Source organism: Sinohyriopsis cumingii, chromosome 10, assembly GCF_028554795.1.
Source record: "Sinohyriopsis cumingii isolate HCF-2022 chromosome 10, ASM2855479v2, whole genome shotgun sequence".
In the NCBI taxonomy this organism is placed as follows: domain Eukaryota; kingdom Metazoa; phylum Mollusca; class Bivalvia; order Unionida; family Unionidae; genus Sinohyriopsis; species Sinohyriopsis cumingii.
In genome coordinates, this window is record NC_142970.1 from 24,246,394 (window position 1) to 24,271,352 (window position 24,959).

At 36.9% G+C, this 24,959-nt stretch overlaps 1 protein-coding gene and 1 pseudogene across 1 annotated transcript; both read left to right on the forward strand.

The window, feature by feature from the left end:
• Positions 1 to 1,400: 1,400 nt before the first annotated feature.
• On the forward strand, positions 1,401 to 8,324 carry LOC149789730 (uncharacterized; annotated as a pseudogene).
• A 1,701-nt stretch (positions 8,325 to 10,025) lies between these two features.
• LOC149789731 (uncharacterized) lies at positions 10,026 to 12,262 on the forward strand. Its single transcript, XM_089971757.1, has 3 exons — positions 10,026 to 10,073; positions 10,366 to 10,542; positions 10,974 to 12,262. The coding sequence occupies exons 1-3, from the start codon at positions 10,041 to 10,043 to the stop codon at positions 11,475 to 11,477; spliced, it is 714 nt and encodes a 237-aa protein (XP_089827883.1). The 5' UTR covers positions 10,026 to 10,040; the 3' UTR covers positions 11,478 to 12,262.
• The last annotated feature ends 12,697 nt before the right edge of the window (positions 12,263 to 24,959 follow it).

Here is a 24,959-nt window from a genome sequence, read left to right on the forward strand (position 1 = left end):
ATGTTCAATTCCCCTTGTCCCTAAACAAGCCCAAACTCTATTCCCCATGTTCAATTCCCCTTGTCCCTAGACAAGCTCAAACTCTATTCCCGATGTTAATTCCCCCTTGTCGCTAGACAGGCCGAAAATATATTCCCCATGTTAATTCCCATTGTCGCTAATCTTACCCAGGGTTTTTTGCCCATGTTAAATTTCCATTGTCGCTAATCTTACCCAGGGTGGTTAAAGTTAAATTTCCATTGTCGCTAATCTTACCCAGGGGGTGTTTTTAATGCTAATTCCCATTGTCGCTAATCTCACCCCTTTCACTACTCAGAGAGTAATGTTTATTACTGGGTAGCCCTACGTTCGTAACACATTTCGCCAGATTACATGGGGAACAAGAAAACTGAGCTCTAACTACTGAGGCCATCGGAGTGGTCGATGCTGATGACTATGATGATGATTTCGATAATGATGCTGATGATGTTGTTGAGTATATATGATTTGGTTTGCTTTCAGAGCGCTAGGGAAGGTATAAAGTCCTTGACAGTAGCTGCTGAAAGAGAACAACTCTTTATAAAGAACACTGATTTAGACACCACAGTCCATATAAACTCTGAAGATAACGGACAGGATCCAGGCTCAAATACCATCGTGGCGGCTTACCATATGTCTTCAAAAACTGCTTTGTACAGTACTGGTGACGGAGACTGCCTGTTCAACTCCTTTTCCACCTACCTCGTCGGCAACGAATCAAAAAGTATTGAACTCCGTTACAGATGCAGCATCAAATTTGTCCTAAACAAAGAAAAAATTCAGAAACATCCCATGTATTCAGGCTTTTTACTGTCGAGAAAATGATTTTGTTGTAACTCTGAGCGACGAAAATTTGGATTTCGGTTACGATATTAACCTTTCAATGAAGTTGTGGAAAGAACATTCTTCTGAAACATCAAATAAAGGAAATCATTTGTAAACAGTTAATGTAATTTTAGATATAGTATAGCTTTTGGGAAAAAGGAAGCTTAAATAATAAATTAAAAGCAACTTTTCTCATCCTAGCTTTCATTAATTGTTTTTTTTTCTTTTATCATCATTTTGTAATTTTTCATTTTTGTGATTTTTCTCAATTTTCCGTAACTTTTATCACTTTCGTAACTTGTTGCACTTTTCTCAACTTTTCGTAACTTTTCTTTAATCAGAATCGAGATTTGAAACTGAACATGAAAATGCATGCTGGAGAAAAACCATAAAAGTGTAGAATGTGTGATAAAATGATTAACCAGAGTGAACCTTTAAAAACTAAAATGAGGATACATGCTGGAGGAAAACCAATCAAGTGTGAAGTGTGTGATAAAATGTTCAACTTTTCGTAACTTTTCGCACTTTAGTCATACCCTGCCGTATGTGATGAAAGGTTTAGTCCGCGTGGAAAAATTAAAGGTGGTACATACTAAGGAAAAACCATATTTAACTCTGAAGTGTGCTATACAAAATTTAGTGATAATGGAAATTTAAAAAGGCACACGATGATGCATCCTGGTGAAAAGCCATATAAGTGTGAAATAGAATCTTTAATCAGAATCGAGATTTGAAACTGAACATGAAAATGCATGCTGGAGAAAAACCATAAAAGTGTAGAATGTGTGATAAAATGATTAACCAGAGTGAACCTTTAAAAACTAAAATCAGGATACATGCTGGAGTAAAACCAATCAAGTGTGAAGTGTGTAATAAAATGTTCAATCAGAGTGGACATTTGAAACAGCACATGAGGATACATACTGGTGAAAAACCATATAAGTGTGAAATGTGTGATAAAATGTGTAATTATAGTGGAGATTTAAAACGGCACATGAGGATACATACTGGGGAAAAACCATTCAAGTGTGAAGTTTGTGATAAAATGTTTAAGCATAGTGGACAATTTAAAGAGCACATGAGGATACATACTGGTGAAAAACCATATAAGTGTGAAATGTGTGATAAAATGTTTAATTATAGCGGAGATTTAAAACGGCACATGAGGATCCATACCGGAGAAGAACTATTGAAGTGTAAAGTGTGTGCTAAAATGTTTAATAATAGTGGTGCTTTGAAAAGGCACATGATGATTCATACTGGAGAAAAACCATTCAAGTGTGAAGTGTGTGATAAAACTTTTAGTCGGAATGGAACTTTGACAATGCACACAAGGATTCATACTGGAGAAAAGCCATTCAAGTGTGAAGAGTGTGATAAACTGTTTCAGCATAGTGGAAACTTTAAAGAGCACATGAGGATCCATACTGGTGAAAAACCATATAAGTGTGAAATTTGTGATAAAATGGTTAGTCGGAGTTCATCTTTACATAAGCACCTGAGGTTACATACTGGTGAAAAACCATATAAGTGTGAAGTGTGTGATAAAACTTTTATTCAGAGTATAAGTTTGAAAATGCACATAATGATTCATACTGGAGAAAAACCATTCAAGTGTGAAGTGTGTGATAAAATGTTTAAACATAGTGGACACTTAAAAGTGCACATGAGGATTCATACTGGTGAAAAACCATATAAGTGTGAAATGTGTGATAAAATGTTTAATTATAGTGGAGATTTAAAACGGCACATGAGGATCCATACCGGAGAAGAACTATTGAAGTGTAAAGTGTGTGTTAAAATGTTTAATAATAATGGTGCTTTGAAAAGGCACATGATGATTCATACTGGAGAAAAACCATTCAAGTGTGAAGTGTGTGATAAAATGTTTAAGCATAGTGGACACTTAAAAGTGCACATGAGGATTCATACTGGTGAAAGACCATATAAGTGTGAAATGTGTGATAAAATGTTTAAGCATAGTGGAAACTTTAAAGAGCACATGAGGATACATACTGGTGAAAAACCATATAAGTGTGAAAAGTGTGATAAAATGTTTAATAATAGTGGTGCTTTGAAAAGGCACAAGATGATTCATACTGGAGAAAAACCATTTAAATGTGAAGTGTGTGATAAAACTTTTAATCGGAATGGAGCTTTGAAAATGCACACAAGGATTCATACTGGAGAAAAGCCATTCAAGTGCAAAGTGTGATACAATGTTTGATCAGAGTGGAGATTTAAAGTGGCACATTAGGATTCATACTGGAGAAAAACCAATCAGGTGTGAAGTGTGTGATAAAATGTTTAAGCATAGTGGACAATTTAAAGAGCACATGAGGATACATACTGGAGTAAAACCAATCAGGTGTGAAGTGTGTGATAAAATGTTTAAGCATAGTGGACCATTTAAAGAGCACATGAGGATACATACTGGAGAAAAACCATATAAGTGTGAAATGTGTGATAAAATGTTTAATTATAGTGGAGATTTAAAACGGCACATGAGGATCCATACCGGAGAAGAACTATTGAAGTGTAAAGTGTGTGCTAAAATGTTTAATAATAATGGTGCTTTGAAAAGGCACATGATGATTCATACTGGAGAAAAACCATTCAAGTGTGAAGTGTGTGATAAAACTTTTAATCGGAATGGAGCTTTGAACATGCACACAAGGATTCATACTGGAGAAAAGCCATTCAAGTGCAAAGTGTGATAAAATGTTTAATCAGAGTGGAGATTTAAAGTGGCACATTAGGATTCATACTGGAGAAAAACCATTCAAGTGTGAAGAGTGTGATAAAATGTTTCGGCATAGTGGACACTTAAAAGAGCACATGAAGATTCATACTGGAGAAAGACCATTTAAGTAAAATGGTTGTCAAAATATGTTTGGTAACTCTAGGAGATAAACAAAGATATGCTATTTTTATACATGCCTTATCAAATTATTTTAAAATGAAAATGATCATTTCGAATTAAATTGGTCTGACTTTTATTCATCAGTATCATTTACAATATGACTACATTGTAGTCTTTTCTTTGTTGACTTCACATGGCTTGGTCAGACTTTGTTCGACTTTGTCAGGCTTTGTCTGGCCTTGTTAGGCCTAGAAGTGTTAGATGGAGAACTCACTCAACCGAGAAATTGCCTTTCATGAAATTGCCCCATGGAGAACTTGCCTCAATGTATCCGGAGAAGTTGCCAGAAGGTGGATGGAGAAATCGCTCCAGGTTGAAAATCCAGTTTATATCAAGAAAGAATGATCACCCTTTAATTTAGATAAACAGCATTCATAAAGTGTATGACCATTCTGGTGGCCCAATGGTTAGAGCATCCACCTTGGATGCACAAGGTCGCCGGTTTGAATCATGACCAAGTCCTACCAAAGACTAATAAATTTAACACTTATAGCTACCTTACTATGCCTTCAGCATTAGGAGGTTAATGTTAGGGCTGGTCGGCCTGGTGTAACGATAATGTGGCTGGGTGGGAGATCATGCGACATGTCTGTAGCATGATGCCTCAGTGCTAGACATCACTATCAATTGCCACACTGCAGATGTTGTAACAATATTAACTGAATTTTTTTTAAAGCTACATTTAAAATCCAAACCACTTACACACACACACACACACACATAAAATGTAAACAAGATGTTCCACATTTCTATTTTAAATGCATGTGTAAATGTGATATCTGACTGTCAACATCATGACCCACCCCCATGACCATCCTGAACTTATGACCCAAAAAAATGAATTTAATGTTTATCTTCAAGGCGCATCCAGATAAATAAATTATTTTAAAGATAAATAACAGTAGTGCATCTTAATCCAAGTTTTTAATTTTACAAGAAGTTGTAGCACACCTACTTTGTCATCTGTGATTCAACTTGTCAACCTGTTGCCTGAGTGAGATTGTCAAGAAATTCTCAGGTGTATATTCAGTTCTAATTTGCAGTAATTTTAATTTTTGCCATAAAGGAAATGTAAACACACTGCATACTATTCATTGTTGTTTCTCTTCAACTTAATAACTTGTTAAATTTATAAAATGTTGCATTGTTTAATGTTTTTAAAAAATCAGTTTAGTTTCCTAAGTATGTCTTGCCATTTAGTAGCAATTTTATGTTGAATTTTCTAAAAATGACTATAAACCTGACCTAGTTCATTGTTTAACACTTTACCTCATGGAGCATAGTTACAAAGTGCAGCAAGCTATAAATAGAACACCTGTTACCTATTCAACCCCATACGCATAGGCCTGTCTGCGAACTGTTAAGCGTTGTAGTGTATGTTACGTTTAACAGCAATTTCAACCATTTTACATTTTTGGTATACATCTATTATATGTGGAAAAATTTAAGAGTAAAGTCTGATTGTTATAGCTGTGTAACTATTTTTTATGGAATAATTTTTTATGTGCTTTAAAATCTTGAGAGAACTTGTTCACCATCATGTCAGTGAGGCCATGTGACCAACCGTAGCTGCCATTTCTCATACTCGAAATTTACAAGTTTTTCGTCTGTGTCTACATCACTAAGTCATCAGAATTTGATAATTTATAAAAACTAATTGCTGCCTACATCAATATCAGAGCCTTTACCTAAGTTATTGAATCTTTCATAGTTGTGATTCTAATTGTGAAAACTTTGTAAGTACTGAATGAATTCTGCGACCGCCGTTTTGGAGAGTGGAAATTATGACCCAGTTACTTTAAATAGCAGATATCGACCAGTGGATAAACATTGACCACGTAATCTGATGTAATTGTCATTCGCAGAAATGAATGTAGTATCTGATAAGGGGTTTCCCCGAAGGTGGCACTATGAACACCGGCTTAAAATGGTTGATGTTTTTAGCCAACGTCAAAAGGCGCTTCCATACGACTGGAGTAGAGGCATCAAAAGGCGCTTCCATGTGAATGATGTATAGGCGTCCAAAGACGCTTGCATGAGGCAAAGGGTTAAATTGCTGATGGAATCAGCCTATAGTAACATATTCCACTGTCATAGCCCAATGCATAAACATTATATCTTTTCAAAGACATACACAGAACAGGTAGACATACCATGAGTCATGAAAACATAAGGGTAATATTATGTGTCCAGAATTAATTTGAACAGAATGTTCCAGCACCAAAGCACATTTCAAACCCTAAACATTGTAGTATTTTATTTCAATTAATTCTTTATGAAAGTCAGATAGGGCTTTCTCTGGATTTTACCCCTCACTAAGCATTTAACAGTGGATTGGGTGGGGGCTGATTCATGTTAGTGAAGCTAGTAGAGTGAATCCTTCTGATCATCCGCAGATATATCACTTATTCTAACCCAGGCTTGTTTCTATTAAAGAGATATTTGGTGATTTAATTCAGATGTTACTAAAATAAGAGGCAAAAATTAAATTCCATTAAAAATAATGGGGTTCAATTACAATAAATAGGTAAATACTTACAATGAAGGGTCTGTTTCTGATGGAGACAAAATTTATGAGGGAAATTAGGAAACCGTAGAATAGTCTGATATTTGATGTAATAAATAGAGCTGTGGAGAAGTTTGGACCTTCTTGGACACCACACTGATCATGGTGACAGTACTAAACAGCATCAACAACACCAAACTGTGATTCCACAATGGCTTGTAATAATGGTCTGACATATACAGGACCTAACTTAGTAAGTAAACACTTGCTATTGAAAACAAAGGAGGCTATATTTGAATTTCAGTGAGAATGTTAGTCACCATGAATTATAATCTCAATTAGGTAATTGAATAATTCAAGAGGTGATACTAAGTGATAACTACCATGGGGCGACATACCCACTAAGTGATAACTACTATGGGGTGACAAACCAAATTAGAATCTTTGATCTTGTGGCAGAATGGGGTGACTTCTTCAGCCTCGATGGGTCAACTTCTTCTGTCCCTTGGGTTCATAACGGATCTTTCAATGTGCACACAAGTTTGCCCACCAGAAGAAAAAAAATTGTTTAATGTGATATTATAGTATGCGATTGAAATTGGAGTGGATCTCCAAGAGGCTTATGACGACCTATGGTAGAGAAAATAGATTAAGCATGAAATGGGCACATACACAGGACAAAAAACATTCAGTTGTGAAGTGAGGACGCATGATGGATAAAAACATCATTTAAGTATGCAGTCTGTGCTCAAACGTGTAGTCAGAGTGGAGATTTAGAATTGTACCAGAGAAAACATTGTAGGCAACAAATTGAAATGTTAAATTAGTGATCTGATGTTTGGTCATGGTGGAAACTATAAGGTACACATAAAAATATGTACTTTAGGAAAAAAAAGCATGAAGCTATGATACAATGTTTGGTGCAGGTAGAAGTCTCCAGATGTTTCATACAGAAGAAACAATTGTTTGATTAAGAAGTTTTATGAGGAATTGTCTCATTAGGATGTACATCTTCAGGCATTTACCAATTCACTAGTCTGAATCCTGGGCCAAACACAGTTTGGGTTTTTGTAAGCTCAAGGTACTTACCCATGGACAAGTAAATGCAAAAAAATGTGAAAAACTGGGATCCAACATTTTTTATTTAACATGGGCACACTGGGTAACATATATAAAAATCTACTGTAGCTCTGTTCAATGTTTTTTTAGTTTGTAATGCATTACCTTTTATTTTGTATCCTGAAATTTAACTGGAGTATGTAATCACCTTTATTTACTATTTTTATACACCACAGTCCTTCCTTACATAATTTGCCATGGATGAATTCGTCTATGATGTATATAAAGTATGTAAATTCCTTTATGTAGTCAAGGTCAGTCACATTTTACCATGTGATAATACTGTAATGGGAAGGAAATCTAGCTTTTAATTTTGTACAAATCAATTTCATTCGTCGCAAAGCTTTCGGTGGTAAAGCAGCATGAGTAGTAGTATTAATACTAGTGTCTCTACTAAGTAGACGGGGTTACGACATCGTAGCTAGGTGGGTGGGTGTTGTCAACATTGGACAACATTAATTTATTCAATAATACCTACTGTTATTTAATACCAAACGACGATTGGTACGATTCTCGGGTATATTTCATATTCCCACATAAATTGTTAATAAATCATCCATTTAACTCATTTCATTTCACGATGTTATTATGCCAGGAATGCGGTACCTGGACGTTTCGCCCCATGGACGTTTCGGCCCAAGACATTTCGCCCCACTTCAATGGACATTTCGCCCCACTTCAATGGACATTTCGCCCCACATGGTACATGGACGTTTCGCCCCATGGACGTTTCGGCCCATGGACGTTTCGCCCCACATTAAATAAAGTATGAACCCTCACTCGAGTACAGCCTGTCTCAGTATAATGGTAATGCGAGAAACGACACACATCATCAATCATACAAAACAATATGGTTTATTTGTCGTTTAAATATAATACACTATTTATTCACCCAAATTCTAAACTAAATTTAAAATAAAAACCGGACTAGGATTAACAACCCCATATATTACTCTAGGGAAATACATAAATACCCCGACAAAATTTTGAATTTTTTTGTTCAGAAATCTTTTATAAAGCAAACAAATCTCATACCTTTGGGGAAAACATATACATATAAAACAACTTTTTTTTTTTATAAGTTGGGGTGTATCTGTCTGGTGCCATAAAGAAAACAAATGTTCTGGCGTTCACTATTGCTCCCAGCAAGTGTTAATATGACTTAATTACATCCAGGTAACTTCTTTGATCTTCATATTTAAATAATCTACTAAATGTGGTATCAAGGTAATTAAGCTGCAGCCAGAGTTTTGAGTAAGTCGTGTAAGCTTTTATGAAAAGGAAATTACTATTTAGCACATATGGTATGACGTTCACTAATAACAAAAAATAAACAACGTTTGATCTTAGTATATCAAGGTCATTGTCCGACAGATCATTTGGTATAGAAGCTCGTGCACGTGCTTGCATGGAAATTTATCAGTGGCTTTATAAATTGCATTCTTTCCTTTTCTTGGTACTAGTTGTTTTAATATCACGTAAATCAATAGATCGAACAATGTCTTCGTACATTTACTGCAGAAAACCAGTTACCCGTCGTCAGCAAGCCATAGATTGCGATAGTTGCGGCCTATGGCAACACAGAGCATGTGGAAATACTGGTAAGTTTATTTATTTATTTATTTCTACATCATATTACGATCATTCCGTAACGGAACGGGCATAACAAAATAAATATATTTTTTATAATAATTTTATGTATCTAGTGACCCTTTCTCGCATGTCATTGTTCTTGTTTCAGTATATTCAATGTCTTTCAAAATAAATGTTATCATACGACGTAGATAGAATTAACTGAACGATACTAAGAAATGGTTTCTATTTACAGGTTTATCAAGCTACAAGAATGGTCTCCTTAGACGTTAAAGAGATATCTTTTCAGTTTGTGTGTGACCTGTGCAGTTCTAAACCTGAGGTAAGATTTCATTACAAACAAAATATTTTAAGAATAAAGACATGTTACAGTAGCTGGTTCCCATTCGCATTCGATGTACTTAAGCTACGGTTAAATACAAATTGCGAACAAAACGTGGATCGCTGCCTACATTCTCCCTATCACAAATGCTGGAAGATTAGTAAAAATAATTTTTCTTGTATCAAATATTTCGTTGTTTTTCTTGGGCTACACGACGTTCCATTCTAGTAAGCGTTCTTATGTGTACTATTATAATTTTTAAATATTAATAATGTTTACAGGCAGATGGCTACGATGTCGAAATGGACTTAGGCGGTATACCAAATACATCTGACAGATTTGAAATGTATGCCGGTACAGCACGGGGGCAGATGGAGAGCACGAGAAATTCGACGTCGATTTCTATCAATAAAGAGGATATTTCGATTCAATTCCCATTGTCCCTAGAGTGACCCAGCAATATCTCCCATGTTAAATTTCCATTGTTCGAATGCCTTTGTCCCTAGAATGTCCCTAGCATGGATATTTCCTTTCTCCAATGTTAAATTCCCTTGTCGCCAGAGTGACCCAGGGTTTTTTGCCCATGTTAAATTTCCCTTGTCGCTAGAGTGACCCAGGGTGGTTAATGTTAAATTTCCATTGTCGCCAGAGTGACCCAAGGGTGTTTTTAATGCTAATTCCCATTGTCGCTAGGGTGACCCCATTCACTACTGATACCGCTGTGTTTTTGCATCATGTCAGGAAAGAAGAAGAGACATTACAAAAAGGTGTGTGTGTGTGTGTGTGTGTGTGTGTGTGTGTGTGTGTGTGTGTGTACTGAGGATGAGAGAAGATTATTATAATTACTTTAATATCATAATGTGTAAAATAATGAACAGTATTTTATCACAGAAAATATATTTTCAATTTATTTATCCTAAATATACATGTCCAGATCAAAAAGTGATTTAGAAAATCAGTAATCAAATTAATTATTGTACGAGCAAATAAAAGACACTAAACGATACTGAATAATCAGTATATCCATGAATAGTTTTACTTTTTCTCTTCCATTTTCAGGTTTTTCAGTCAATCAAGGACCTATTGCCTGAAACGAAAGTCCAGTCATTTGTTGTTGACTTCGAAAAGGGTCTTTGGCAAGGGATCAGAGCAGCTTTTGAAACCCCGCAAAGACATGGTTACGCATTTCATTTTGGACAGGCCCTTTGGAGAAAGGTTCAGGAATTGGGATTACAGGTAAACACATTTCAGTCCACTCCATTGAGCTGCGATGTTAATATTCATTAGTCTAGTTACGATGTCTTTAGACTTTGGATAGCTAGTTCAAAACAATTTTCCAATGTGGGTATGTGAGAAAGCTTGCCAGTAGCTTCTCGTGGGTCGGTGGTTCTTTCCGGGGTTTTCTCGGGTTCTTCCTCCACCATTAATACTGGCCGCCATGTATAGCCTATCGTGTGCTGAAAAATGGCGTTAAACCCCACAACAACAACAACAACATCAAAACAATTTTCGAAATATTGAAAATCACTTATAACTCAACAATTTTTTGGGAGATTCAATATCTTGAGAAGTCAAAAGCTAAATTATTTACGAAAATGTATAAATCTGTTCATCCCAATTCTTTTTTTTTAATTAAAAAATAATTGTATTTTCGTTTCCAATTCTAGCGGGTCTATCAGGAACACGACAGTATGTACAAACTTCTGCGAAAGGTTTTCGTGCTCCCCCTATTACCAGCAGACGACATACCACCGTCATTTGCAGAATTACAACGAAGAGTTGATCCAGAGGCAGTGAATGTGCAGTCATTCCTACGATATGTAGAAGACACCTGGATTCACAATGACATATGGACTGTTGACTCCTGGTCAGTTTATGGCAGAAGCATCCGAACCAATAATGATGTGGAAGGGTGGCATAATCGTATGAACAGGAGAGCAAGAAAGGGAAATTTGCCTTTCTATCTCCTCATAACTTTACTTTATAAGGAAGCCAGAGAAGTTGGAACTGTAGTTCGTCTGTTGCAAGAGGGGAAGATAAGACGACATCAAAAGAAACAGACAACAAAAGTTCAGGGTTGCCTTATCAAGTTATGGGAGAAGTATGGAAACCACCAAATCAGCACGAACACCTTGCTTAAATGCTGTGCCAGATTGTATGGTCCGACATAGTAACAGTAAAGCTGGACGGAGTATTGCTTTCCAAAACTGGACATATTTTATATACACGTGCCTTGTGCGTTGTCCATATGTTGAAAACATTATACTTCAGTAGAGATAATATGTATATTTGTATTTCAGTTTCATATAGTAGTAGCTGATGTTTTACTTGCATGCATTAAAAAAGAAATCATAGATAGTTACTGTTTAGAAGTATACTTTTGAACATCATAATTTGACACCTATACCTTGTCATGAGATGTAATTTTGATTAGTGATGTGTTTTGATTTAAAAATGCAAATACATGCTTCATATTTCAAAAATATAAATCTCTGAAACCATTTTTATATCTCTTTATTGTTAATTACAATTAACATTCCTCGCCCCTCCTCCAGTCTTTTCATTGCTCGCGATATGTCGGGCTATTCTGTGCACAGCTTTGAAAAGATGTAATGTATAACGATCGGGTTATAGAAATGAAATACATTAATTTGGACTGTTTCTGTCAGCAATTCAGTCGAGTAATTAGGACCCGATTTATAGCTAGCTTTACAAAATTCAAAGTAACAATGCCAATAAATGGCAGGAGATAAAAAGTCAATTAACCCGAGCTTGAAAAAAATATGAGTAAAGTTCAACATTTAAAAAAAAAGTTTAACGATAGATCTTATTACATAAATGAAGAAAAAAAAAAGGAAAATATTGTCTGATATAACGGCACGCTGAATGTAATTGAAATGGATGAGAGTGATGGGATTATGGGGCATGAAATTAAATCATAACGGCAGGCCCCTAAAGTAAACTGAAGATAATGGTGTAATGCTTGTGAATTTCTATAAATGTCCGATATTTCCAATGATGTGGGGCGAAACGTCCATGGGCCGAAACGTCCATTGGGCGAAACGTCCATGTACCATGTGGGGCGAAATGTCCATTGAAGTGGGGCGAAACGTCCTGGGCCGAAACGTCCATGGGGCGAAACGTCCATAATCCCAGGAATGCATGTATAACTTTCCAATGTATTAGCCTCATTTCCAATTTTTGGCACATTTGGAGTACTCCCGTTGTTATCTCGCATAATTGGGTGCTCACCAGTTATTATGTACTTTTGAGAGAGTGATATATGTAAGGTATAGCTGTTTGCATTTAAAACATGCACAATGGAGAGAATGGTGGCATACCTCTATGCTGCATTAATGTAATGTGGGTGATATTTCTTTGGATATTGTACTTTTGGAAATTGTACATGATTTAAGCACACTGTTAACTAAAATGACTGCTCCCTTGTGCTAAAAAAATCAGCCTGAATTAGTCTAAAGTACACTACCCATAGCAGCTATTAAAATAGGGAAAATGAATTTTGCCAGACTAGACAATACCAGCTCTGAAAGTGCAATGTATGAATTACCAAAAATATAAAATGTAAAAAAAAGTTATTGGCTCTTTCTTTTATACAATTTACCTCTGAAGTTCAGAAGTGAAAATGACCAAGTAGAGCTAGCACTTTTTTGAAAGGTGCACATCTGAGTAAGGCCAAGCTGTATACTCTATAACCCATATTACACCCATCAATCATACATCAAAATAAAGGAAATTAATAAATTTGTCATATGCACACTTTACTAACACTCTGTTTTGTATAGGTTTTCAATTACAACTTTTAATTTAGTTGTAGTTTTGTTGCTATCAGTAGCAGAGTACGGTTGCCCTGCAAGTGCGTGCTCGCAGAATTTTTTCTTGTGGTTGCTACCCAGCGAACGGCAGAATTTTCCCTGCCAAGCGCAGAATTCTGCGGGAGGTATAAAAGGCTTGTCAGTGTCTCCACTAGGACCTGTTCGGGTTTCTGAGGGTCACATTACAAGCACCATACGTTCAGAAAGAGCGTGGGAAAATCTTTTACTATTATTTTACTACGAATACCATATAAGGAAGTACGCAAAGATAAGGTAACTCTTTTGTTTATTATTTTCTGCGAATCAGAATTCATAGTTATTACATCATATCTACATAAATAAATGCAAAGAAAATAATGTTTCTTTTATAGAACATTTTGGATAGATCTTAAACTAAGTTTTGAAATCCACATCTGTGTACAAAATACCTTTATGAATATTTATTCATTCATTGTCATGTTTTAAATCAGCAACTTCAGCTTACGTATCTGCTTATCAGTTAAACAGTATTCAGACAATGATCATGTGAGGTCAGGTCAAGGGTTTCTTGCAGACCTTGTCTGAATAATGATGTTTATTACAATTCAATAGGAATAGGATATTGAATAATAATAATAATAATAATAATAATAACAATAATAATAATAAGTGCATGTTTGAAAAGAGGGCAAATGAGTGTTTCTCAAAGCTCTCTCTAATAGCTATTTGTTAAATATGAAAGCTGCTGAGTGTTTCTCAAGGCTTTGTAAATATGTAGTTAGTTATTTTGTTACAGCCACCGAGTGTTTCTCAAGGCTCTGTTTGAAATTAACCTATATGAATTTAGTGAAAAGTTAGACAATGTTTCAAAGTCTATAATTTTATAATAACGTCTCAACACTAAACTTTGACATTGATAAATGTTATTACCAACTTCTGTCACGAAAGCTGTTGCTTGATTTACTTAGGTTTGTCCAACTGCACACTACCACTGTGATGCAAAAATTAATGAGTTATTATTTGAAGTGATGTACCTGATGCTTCAATCGTAAACTTTTAATACCATACAAGTCTGTGACCTAATAAATCACATGAAACTTAAATCTGAGTCTGCATTTCATCACTAGTCCCATTCTTATTGTAAGGATTCCCCATTTCATCAGAGAATCAGAGATCTCTTGGAGTTAAGGTCTCAGTTCAACTGGGCCTGTACTCTAATGAGAGTTTATCAGCCATAGAGAACATTGGGAGTCACTGAGTGGTCACCAGGAAGTTAAACGGCCAATGCTACCTCGTAACAAGTTCTTCGTGCCAAGCGGTGGGATCTACTTAATTTAAAGAGTGGATCCAGAGATTTGAACCCAAGCCCAGGACAAGCACAAGACAGTGAGAAGACTTTTCAGTGGAAATATTTTGCTGTTTGAGATTAAGATTGAATCAGATCTGCACACAACATAACCAAGTCCTGAGTTACCTGACTGAAAAATGGGTAAGAAGAGAACCCAAGTCCAAGGAGCTGACCATGTTTTAATGGACAAGAACCAGGTTCATAATGACGGGATGTCATCTGAGCTGGAAATGAATGCTGGTGATAGATGTCCAGTGGTGGAACTGTCAGAGAGTAGCAAGAGTGGAGTTGGCAAGGACTATACTTTGGATGACAGGTCACTCAGATGGGGGGAATAGTTACGGTTGAGTGAAAATGAAGCAGGCATGATAATTAATAATGAAGCAGCAGAATCCAGTAGAATGGCAGGAAGGTGTAGGTCTTTTGATGAGGGAGAACATAGATTAAGAAGATTCGGTACTTCAGCTATGTTGCAGACTAGGGGAGACAAGTAGAAAAAATATGGAGATACTGTAACTGTTGATGAAGATGCAAGACAATACTCTGTAGATCTAAAAGTGTTGCAGCTTCAGTTAACACAGCTGTGACTGGGGTTATGAGAGAGATGTCTGGGGCCATGAAGAATATTGAGATATTCTTGCAGGGGATGATGACTAGGGCAGAGCCGTCAAGAGGAGTTACTCCTGCTGGGGTGCCAAGAGACACATTTACTGAGACAAGACGAGATGATAGAGCAATGACTTCAGCACGGGCTAGAATGTCAAGGATAAGTTCAGGCAATGAAGATGAGGGTAATTTGAGCTCATCAGATGGGAGTGAATTAGAAGAAGAGAGATATAGCTCGGGTATTTCTGGATAAAATCTGAGTAAAAGTCATGCATCAACAAACAGAACTACTGGTATTAAGACCAATGGTGTAAAACTTCCTACGTCCACTGGGAAAGAGAACTGGAAAGTGTGGATCAATCGTTCCACAGCAGTAGCAGAAAGGAGAAATTGGACTGAAGGAGAGAAATTAGATGAATTACTTCCACGCTTACATGGAGCACCTGGAGAGTTTGTATTTAGTCAACTTCAGGAGAAAACTTTGAACAGTTTCAACAAACTGGTACAAGAGTTAAACACAAGATACAGAATTATCTAGACAGCCAAGACCTATGCAGGACAATTTAGCAGACTAAACCAGAGACCCAATGAACTGGTGGAAGAGTATGCTGCAGAACTGAAACTTTTTTATGATAAAGCTCATCCGGAAAGAAATCGAAAGACAAGAAAAGAAGACCTACTTAGGAGATTTCTGGATGGACTACATAACCAAAATGCCCGCTTTCAAGTTGAATACATAAAGGAACCAACTGATCTTGATGAGGCTGTGTACCATGTGGTGAATTTCATGCAAACAAGAAAACGGGACAAGGGTAATGAATTCTGCTCTGACAGAAAATTCAAGAAAATGGCTAGAAGGGCTGCACAAAAAGAAACAGTGTCAAATGAAAATGAGGAATCTGATTCATCAGGAGAAGAATCTGAGATGAATGAACACGTCTACAGAATGCCCACCAAAAACAGCAACAAAAAGGACCAAAGTCTTGTGTATTCAAGTGGAAATTATGGGAATCCAAACAAGGAGGTGAGATCCGAGCAGCCAAATGGGAAAACATCAAAAGACAGCAAAGATTATCAGAAACTAATGGAAAAGATCGAAAAGTTAGAGTTCGAACTGAGACAAGGTTTACAAAGAATGGACCAATACAAGAAGTTTACCAATCCAGGAAAGGGTACAAGGAATGAGCAAAGTTATGCTTGTTTTACATGTGGAGAGCAGGGCCACTTTGCACGAGACTGCCAATTGAGAATATAAAAAAAAAAAAACATAATGCAAGCAAATGTCCCTGAACAGAGAAACAGAGAATCTAAGTATCAGGAGAGACAAGCAGTTAGTGCAAGAAGCAATGATATCCATACTTTAAACTAGGAAAGGTTGGCCTTATGGGTCAAAGTGCAGCCTTACTTACAACTGGCCCATTGAAAAACTTCAATAACATCTCACAAGATGAAATAACTGTTATACGTCGCAGACTTCCAAAATATGAGGGAATCTACCTGAAAGGAACTATAGAGGGAGTAAAACTTATTTTTACAGCGGACACAGGAGGAACAAAGACCATTATATCAGATAGAATTTACAACAAAATATCAAAAGAGAAACGTCGACAGTTTCAAAACTCTGCAAGGCTAGCAGAAGCAGTGGCACACCACTAAAATAATTTGGGAAAGCTGTTTTCCATATTGCGCATGGACAACTGAAGCTTGACAGAGAAGTGATCGTTGCAGAAATAGAAGATGAAGGGCTTCTTGGAATATACGTGCTACAAAATGTAAAAGAAAGTCCAGCAGACATTCTACTTAGTAAAAGGAACATGCTTAGGCAATGCTTCAATACCATACATACAAGTTCGCCTCCATGATGACAGGGTGATGAAAGTTCGGGCAGCAGACCATTACATTATACCAGAATACAGTGAAACACTGATTGCTGTTTTCATAGAAAGAGAGGATGGAATTTATTGTGGAGCCTTGTGAGAACCTCACTGAGAAATATACAGTGATCATGGTTCCCTGTCTGGTTGACATTGGGGTATGTCCAACTCAAAAGGTCAGATTGTTAAATCCTTTTTTGACATCAGCATCCATAAAACAAGATGCAATAGTACACCAGGTCTACAAGCACGAAGGGGTTCACACTACTATTTGTAATATAGAAGATGCAGAAGAAGCCAGTAATTTCAATGTTGTGCAGCGGATTAAATGTCAATCCACTGGAAAGAAAGATAACAAAGGGAAAATAGAAACAATAGAAATTGCAAACAATAATAATGAGCTGTCAGAGCTGGCATCGGAAGATGAAAACTATGACATAACAGAGCACCTGAAGGAGTTATACACCAACACCATGAAGACAAAGGGCTTTAGAGAAGCGAAAACAATAGCAGGATTACTGAGTAAGTTTCAAGATGCATTTTCTCGGGAGGACAATGATTTGGGTTGAACAATTCTAACAGAGCATATACCATAGATACTGGCAATGCCAGGCCTGTCAAACAACCACCACGAAGAGTGCCTCTGGCCTTTGCTGAGGATGAGAAGAAGGCAATAAAAGAGCTAGAAGAAAAAGGTGTGATAAAAAATCTACATCACCCTGGGCTTCACCTATTGTGTTGGTCAGAAACAAAAATGGCAAGGTCAGAGCATGTGTGGATTACAGGAAACTGAATATCCTGACAAAGAAAGATGCTTTCCCTCTACCAAGAATACATGATTGTCTAGATGCAGTTGCAGAAGCATCATATTTCTCAACCTTTGATTTAAATTCAGGATACCATCAGATTTCAGTAAAGACTGAAGATCAGCAAAAGACTGCATTTGTCACAAAATATGGACTTTTTTAATACAAGACAATGCCAATGGGGTTAACAGGTCCCTGGGACTTTTCAACGTCTTGTCGAGTTGGTATTGCAAGGTTTGCAATCGCAGACCTGTGTAATATATATTGATGATATCATTGTTTTTGGTCATAGCTTTGAGGAGCATCTGTTGCGGTTAGAAGAAGTCCTGGTTCGGATACAAATGGCTGGCTTGTAGCTGTAACCAGAGAAATGTCACCTTTTGCAACCAGAAGTTGAATTTCTCGGGCATATTGTCAGTGAAGAAGGCGCGAGGCCCTGCCCAAGAAACATCAAGATATTAGAGTGGCCATTGCCAACGAATGTCACAGAGGTTCGTCAGATTTATGTATGGGAAGCTACTATCGCAGATTTGCAAAGGATTTTACCCAAATGATGCGGCCACTGGTTGACCTTACACGGAAAGGAAAACCTTTTCAGTGGATTTCTCTATGCACTGCAGCATTTGAAAATTTAAAAAAGGCACTAACTAGTCCAGATATTATGGCCTATCCACAACCAGAGGGTCAATTTGTACTGATACAGATGCATCCGATATTGGCATCGGGGCTGTTCTGAGTCAACACCAAGATAGTCAAGAACGGGTAATAGCTTATGCAAGTCGTGCCTTAAATCAGGCGGAGAAGAACTATTGTGTGACTGACAAAGATCTCCTGGGGAGTACGATACTTTGTTGAATATTTTCTCAGTATCTACTGGGCAGAACTTTCAAGATCAGAACTGATCATCAAACCTTGATGGTTATTTAAGCTAATGGAACCAAAATGGCGTATTGCACGATGGATAGAGATAATATTTGCCAATGATTTTAGCATTGAGTATCGACGTGATACTAAGTGCGGGAATGCGGATGCTCTGAGTAGATGTTTAAATCCCAGAGACTGCACCTGTGCAGAAGTTGACATGATGGAACCATTATATTGTGGTCCGTGTAGAAAGTGTCAAAAGAGGGAGCAAGAGATGATGGGAAATTTAACTACCCAGCAAGTATTGAAACAAATGATTTCTGGACAAACAGACGGTTCAGAGAGAGTCATCTCTAATTTCAAGCTTGACCTAATAGGTTCAGGACAAGCAGAGGGTCCAGTCCAGAATCTCCTGATCACCATGCTACAACACTTCGAAGCGTGAAAACACGATCTCAGTCTAAGAAAGAAGAACAAACAAACCAAGAGAAGGAGAACACGGAGATTGTCACTTCTGATGGGGAGTTAAGATCTAAAAGTGATCTTTGCATACCATGGGAAACTATGATATACAAAAGTTGAGGAAGTTACAAGAAGCGGATGAAGACATAGGTCCAATCTTAGCAGAAAAATTGAAGAATACACGCCCAACGGGTACAGCAATGGCAACCACCAGTCCAGTTTTGCGACACTACTGGTTACTGTGGGATTCACTAGCATTAATGGAGGGGGTGTTATTCAAGAAATTTTTCAGACGAGATGGAATAGGAGAACATTTACAGTTTATTGTTCCCAGAGTATTAAAGGGGGAGATTATATATCAGATGCACAATACAGTTCTATCAGGTCACTTAGGATGTAGGAAAACTTGTGAGAAAACCCTTCAAAGGTTTTACTGGTTTGAAATGAAGGAGGACATAAACACTTGGATCAAGGGGTGTGACATCTGTGCCACTGACAAGGGGCTCAACAGGAAACCAATAGCGTCTTTGGGATCCATGGGAGTGGGAAGTCCTTTTGATAGGCTAGCTTCAGATGTATTAGATCCATTGCGAAAAACACCTAGGGAGAACAGGTATATATTGATGGCCACTAATCATTTTTTCAAGTGGGTGGAGATTTTTCCTATACCAGATCAAACTGCAGAAACATGTGCTCAAAAGATTTTAGATGAAGTTATCAGTAGATATGGCTGCCCATTGTCGCTGCATACAGATCATGGAAGAAACAATGAAAGTGTCATACTTTCTGAGCATTGCAGAATGTTAGAAGTTCGTAAAACAAGAACCAGTCCTAGAAACCCGAGATACAATAGCCAAGCTGAACGGTTTAATCGCATATTGCTGAGGATGATAAAAGCCTACCTTGAAGATGAACAAGAAGATTGGGATCTACATTTAGGGTGTTTAGCAGCAGCCTATCGAGCCACGCCACATGAATCAACTGGTCTGACACCAAACCTACTGATGCTAGGCCGTGAAGTGAGATTGCCTGCTGAGATAGTGTATGGAAGAGTTGCGAGAAATGATAAAGTTACCACTTACGGAGAATATGTAGACATCTTAAGGGATAGAATGCAGCATGCTCATGATGTAGCCAGGAAACATTTAGCAACAACAGCAAAGCGCCAAAAGGGATCTGTACAATGTGAAATTGTCTCAGTTCAGTTACATCCCTGGTGATTTGGTCTGGATCCTAAATGAATCTAGATACAAGTGTATTTCACCAAGTTACAGAAGCTCTATGATTGTTCCATTTATAGTCAAGAAGAAGATAAATGATCTTAATTATGTCATTCTACTAGATGAAAAAGGACGGGAGAAGCTGCTGCATCATAACATAATCAAGCCTTATGTTGGAGAAAATCCACAAGAATGGGCCAACAATGCGGAAGAAAATAATCAGGTTGGATAGGGTTGCAGAAAAAGACAAGAATGCAGAGAAACATATTACCTAAATTAAGGCATCCTTTAACAATTTAGATAATTAGTCAAGATTTTTTTATTGTTATTTTAATCATAGTGGAGGTGCTCCGGACACAAGTAACTTGGTTAATAATAAATAGACAAGTAAATAACTTTTTGTTTATAGAAGTGTAGTATAACTTGATAATTATATGAATGGCAATGAAGCCAAATGGTTGTACAACACTGGAAATGACCAGGGTATGAACTAATTATTTTTCAGATTAAGATGACAACAAGAGTGATAACCGTCAAGTCCCTCACCAACACAAGAGGTAGAGCTTATCGGTGTCGCAAATGTCCTGCCGAAGTTGCAGTCATTGGAGAGAAGAGCAAGGTTGTGATCCACATTTACAAGAAACACACGCCATTAGATCAAGCACCATTTTACTGTAACCTGTGTACCTTCAGATGTCAATATCAACGTGACCTGGAACGACATGTGCAGTACTACCCAACACACAGGGAGAAGGTTGATCAATTGAGAGAATTGGGGTGCCCTGTGAATGAGGAGGCTAACCTGTTTCAGAATTTACATCCGTACATTCCTGGGGACAGTGACATGGAGGTGCTTGGCCGCGAAGACTCAGAACAGATTTGGAGGGAAAGATCACGCCAAGGAGAGCCAGGGAGCCAGTTATCATCCATGAAGGAGACTGTACAGAAAGACCCAGAACTTGGGGCTGTAATCACGCTGGCACACCCAGCTGCCCCCATGATATTTGCTGAGGCAGAAAGAAGCGGTGCACATATTGAACAGGCATCGGCACAATCAGAAGTGAATTTTTTGGATGAACTCTTGGATTGTGGTTCACCAATGAAATTTTCTGTCGCCCATTTGCCTCAAAAAGTGATCAGCGAACAGACTCCTGTCCCACTAAACACCATGATGCTTACTTCCACTTCTGTAGAGCAAGGGGAGGCCCATCACAATCAACATCCAAGGAACGCAAAGCCAAAAGATGTATTTAAGTTAAACAAAAGGTGACTGCTGTAGAGATGCACCAGCGAAAAATCGCAAGCAAAACATCAGTTTCCTCTAGTAGTTGTAGCTGTGGCACAAAGGAAGAAGTAAGTAGATTAGTTACTGGCATTGAAACACTGAGAGATATTATGGAAGAACAAGGGGAGATGCTAAAGAAAAACAACACCCAGTCAACTGCTTTAATAATTAAACTGACAGATGCAATCCAGGAGCAAACCAAGACCTATAGAGCACTAAACAGTAATATAACAAAAATGATAGAACATCTCATTGAGACGGGGAAACAGCAGGAGAGATCATCTGAAGACCAAGAGAGAATTGAGGGGCAAAGAAATCAAAAGGTAGAGGAGTTCAGGAACCAAAACGAAGAGGGGAGAGTCAATTCAAAACAAGAGGTTAGAGGAAACCATAGGCAGGCCAGGGATATGGGAAACCATCAAGACAGAAGAGACCGGGAACAAAACGAAAGTGAAGCCACAAGGGATAACCAAAAAGAGAACAAAAAAGAACGGTCGCCAAAGCGTTACCAACACCGACACTCATCATACTAGGGAGGAAGGTTTTAGATAATCAATAATGCTCACGTACAATTTTGGTGAATGTAAATTACTGTGATAAAAACAAATGAAATGAGTAAATTTGAATAATGCTGTATCATTGCATTTGTTAGAAAATCACCATCTAAATGAAAATGCATGGTTTATTATACGTCAGGACAACTTTAACTTGGACTGAGTAACTTTAAGTTGTTAATGTTGTATTTATATTTGCAGCTACTTTCAATTTTGTACAATTTTTTTACACAACCATGCTAAACGAAGTGTACTAAATTTTGCAAGGCAAATTCGTCGCAAAGCTTTCGGTGGTAAAGCAGCGTGAGTAGTAGTATTACTACTAGTGTCTCTACTAAGTAGACGGGGTTACGACATCGTAGCTAGGTGGGTGGGTGTTGTCAACATTGGACAATATTAATTTATTCAATAATGCCTTCTGTTATTTAATACCAAAGGACGATTGTTATGATTCTCGGGTATATTTCATATTCCCACATAAATTGTTAATAAATCGTCCATTTAACTCATTTCATTTCACGATGTTATTATGCCAGGAATGCATGTATAACATTCCAATGTATTAGCCTCGTTTCCAATTTTTGGCACATTTGGAGTACTCCCGTCGTTATCTCGCATAATAGTTAGGGGTCGCTTACGACATCACTAATTTTTTTAAAGCTAACAACATTTATTTGTACTGGACATAGAACACAATTAATTTTACTATATGTTCTCTACATTTGTTTCTCAGTACTGACCTTTCCACTGTGTGACAATCAATGCAAAAATGCCTTCAAAGATGACTTCACGGTGAAGTTCTTGTCAAAGGTTGACCTGCTATTTTTTTAGATGCTGGACTCGCAACACAGCAGCATGTAAACAGAACACAGATTTCACTTCCGGATCATCACCAAGGCCTTATTACTCACAGTGCACTGTCGGCAAAATACATACAGACTACAACACCCTGACCTTATATTATCAAGAATAAACAGTCAGACTCAGATTTAAGTTTCATGTAATTTATTAGGTCACAGACTTGTATGGCATTACAATTTACGACTCAAACATCAGGTACATCACTTCAAAAAATAACTCATCAATGTTTGCATCACAGTGGTAGTGTGCAGTTGCACAAACATAAGTAAATCAAGCAACAGCTTTCATGACAGAAGTTGATAATAACATTTATCGATGTCAAAGTTTAGTGTTGAGTTGTTATATTAAAATTATTGTTTACTTATAGACTTTGAGACATTGTCTAACTTTTCACTAAATTCATATAGGGTAATTTCAAACAGAGCCTTGAGAAACTCTCAGTGGCTGTAACAAAATAACTAACAACATATTTACAAAGCCTTGAGAAACACTCAGCAGCTTTCCAATTTAACAAATAGCTATTAGAGAGAGCTTTGAGAAACACTCATTTACCGTCTTTTCAAACATGCACTTATTATTGTTATTATTATTATTATCATTATTATTATTATCATTATTATAATTTAATATCCTTTTCCTATTAAATTATATAAAACATTATTTCTCAAACAAGGTCTGCAAGAAACCCTTGACTTGACCTCACAGGATCATAAAAATACTGTCTGAATACTATTTAACTGATAAGCAGATATGCAAGCTGAAGTTGCTGATTTGAAAACATGGCTATGAATGAATAAATATCCATAAAGGTATTTTGTACACAGATGTAGATTTCAAAACTTAGTTTTAGATCTATCCAAAATGTTCTATAAAAGAAACATTATTTTCTTTGCATTTATTTATGTAGATATTATGAAATAACTATGAATTCTGATTCGCGGAAAATAATAAACAAAAGAGTTACCTTATCTTTGCCTACTTCCTTATATGGTATTCGTAGTAAAATGATAGCAAAATATTTTCCCACGCTCTTTCTGAACGTACGGAGCTTGTAATGTGACCCTCGGAAACCCTAACAGGTCCTAGTGGAGACGCTGACAAGCCTTTTTTATACCTTCCGCGGAATTCTGCGCTTGGCAGGGAAAATTCTGTCGTTCGCTGGGTAGCAACCGCAAGGAAAAATTCTGCGAGAGTCCAGCATCTAAAAAAAGAGCAGGTCAACCTTTGACAAGAACTTCACCGTGAAGTCATCTTTGAAAGTATTTTCGATTAACATATGATTTGCATTGATTGTCACACAGTGGAAAGGTCAGGACTGAAAAACAAATGTAGAGAACATATAGTAAAATTATTTGTGTTCTATGTCCTGTAAGGACAGTATTGGAATAAAGTTTAAATTGATATAAAATCTTTACTAATAATGATAGACACATGAAATTTTTATATGTCATGTATAATGACTCTGGTAATATAAGAATGAAATTAAAAGCAAAAAATTAATTTTTATTTTAAAAATTTTAATAAAATTTAAACAAAATATTTAAAAAATATAAAATTTCCTCTAAAATGCACATATATAATATTTTTGGGAATCATATTAAATGTTATCAGCATGTATGTATTCCTACACCATATACAAGCTCCAATGTTGGATTTTTGTCACATTTTGTCAGAGAAAATATCTTTGTAAGTCAAAATTAGACCTTCATTTAAAATATACGAAGACAAAATTATAATTTGTATTGGCCATTCAGACTATTTATTAGGGGTCCAAGCAGTTAATTTATGTGCTTATGATGGGGTCACTTCCTGAGTAACACATATCTGTTTGTATAGCCTCCAGGAATTGTTTATAAACATAGTTATAAGGTATTTAGTGAGAGGAGAGCGATGAAAACTTTATACTAGAACCTATTCAAGTTCTCTGCTAAATCATTTTAAACTGTCTGAGAATGAAATAC

What these genes read in the sequence shown, in the direction of transcription:
- LOC149789731 (XM_089971757.1), top strand. Translation starts at nt 10,041, where the DNA reads ATGTCAGGAAAGAAGAAGAGACATTACAAAAAG. An exon ending in AGAAGAGACATTACAAAAAG is followed by an intron (nt 10,074 to 10,365) that starts GTGTGTGTGTGT and finishes TTCCATTTTCAG; the next exon opens with GTTTTTCAGTCAATCAAGGA. An exon ending in TTCAGGAATTGGGATTACAG is followed by an intron (nt 10,543 to 10,973) that starts GTAAACACATTT and finishes TTCCAATTCTAG; the next exon opens with CGGGTCTATCAGGAACACGA.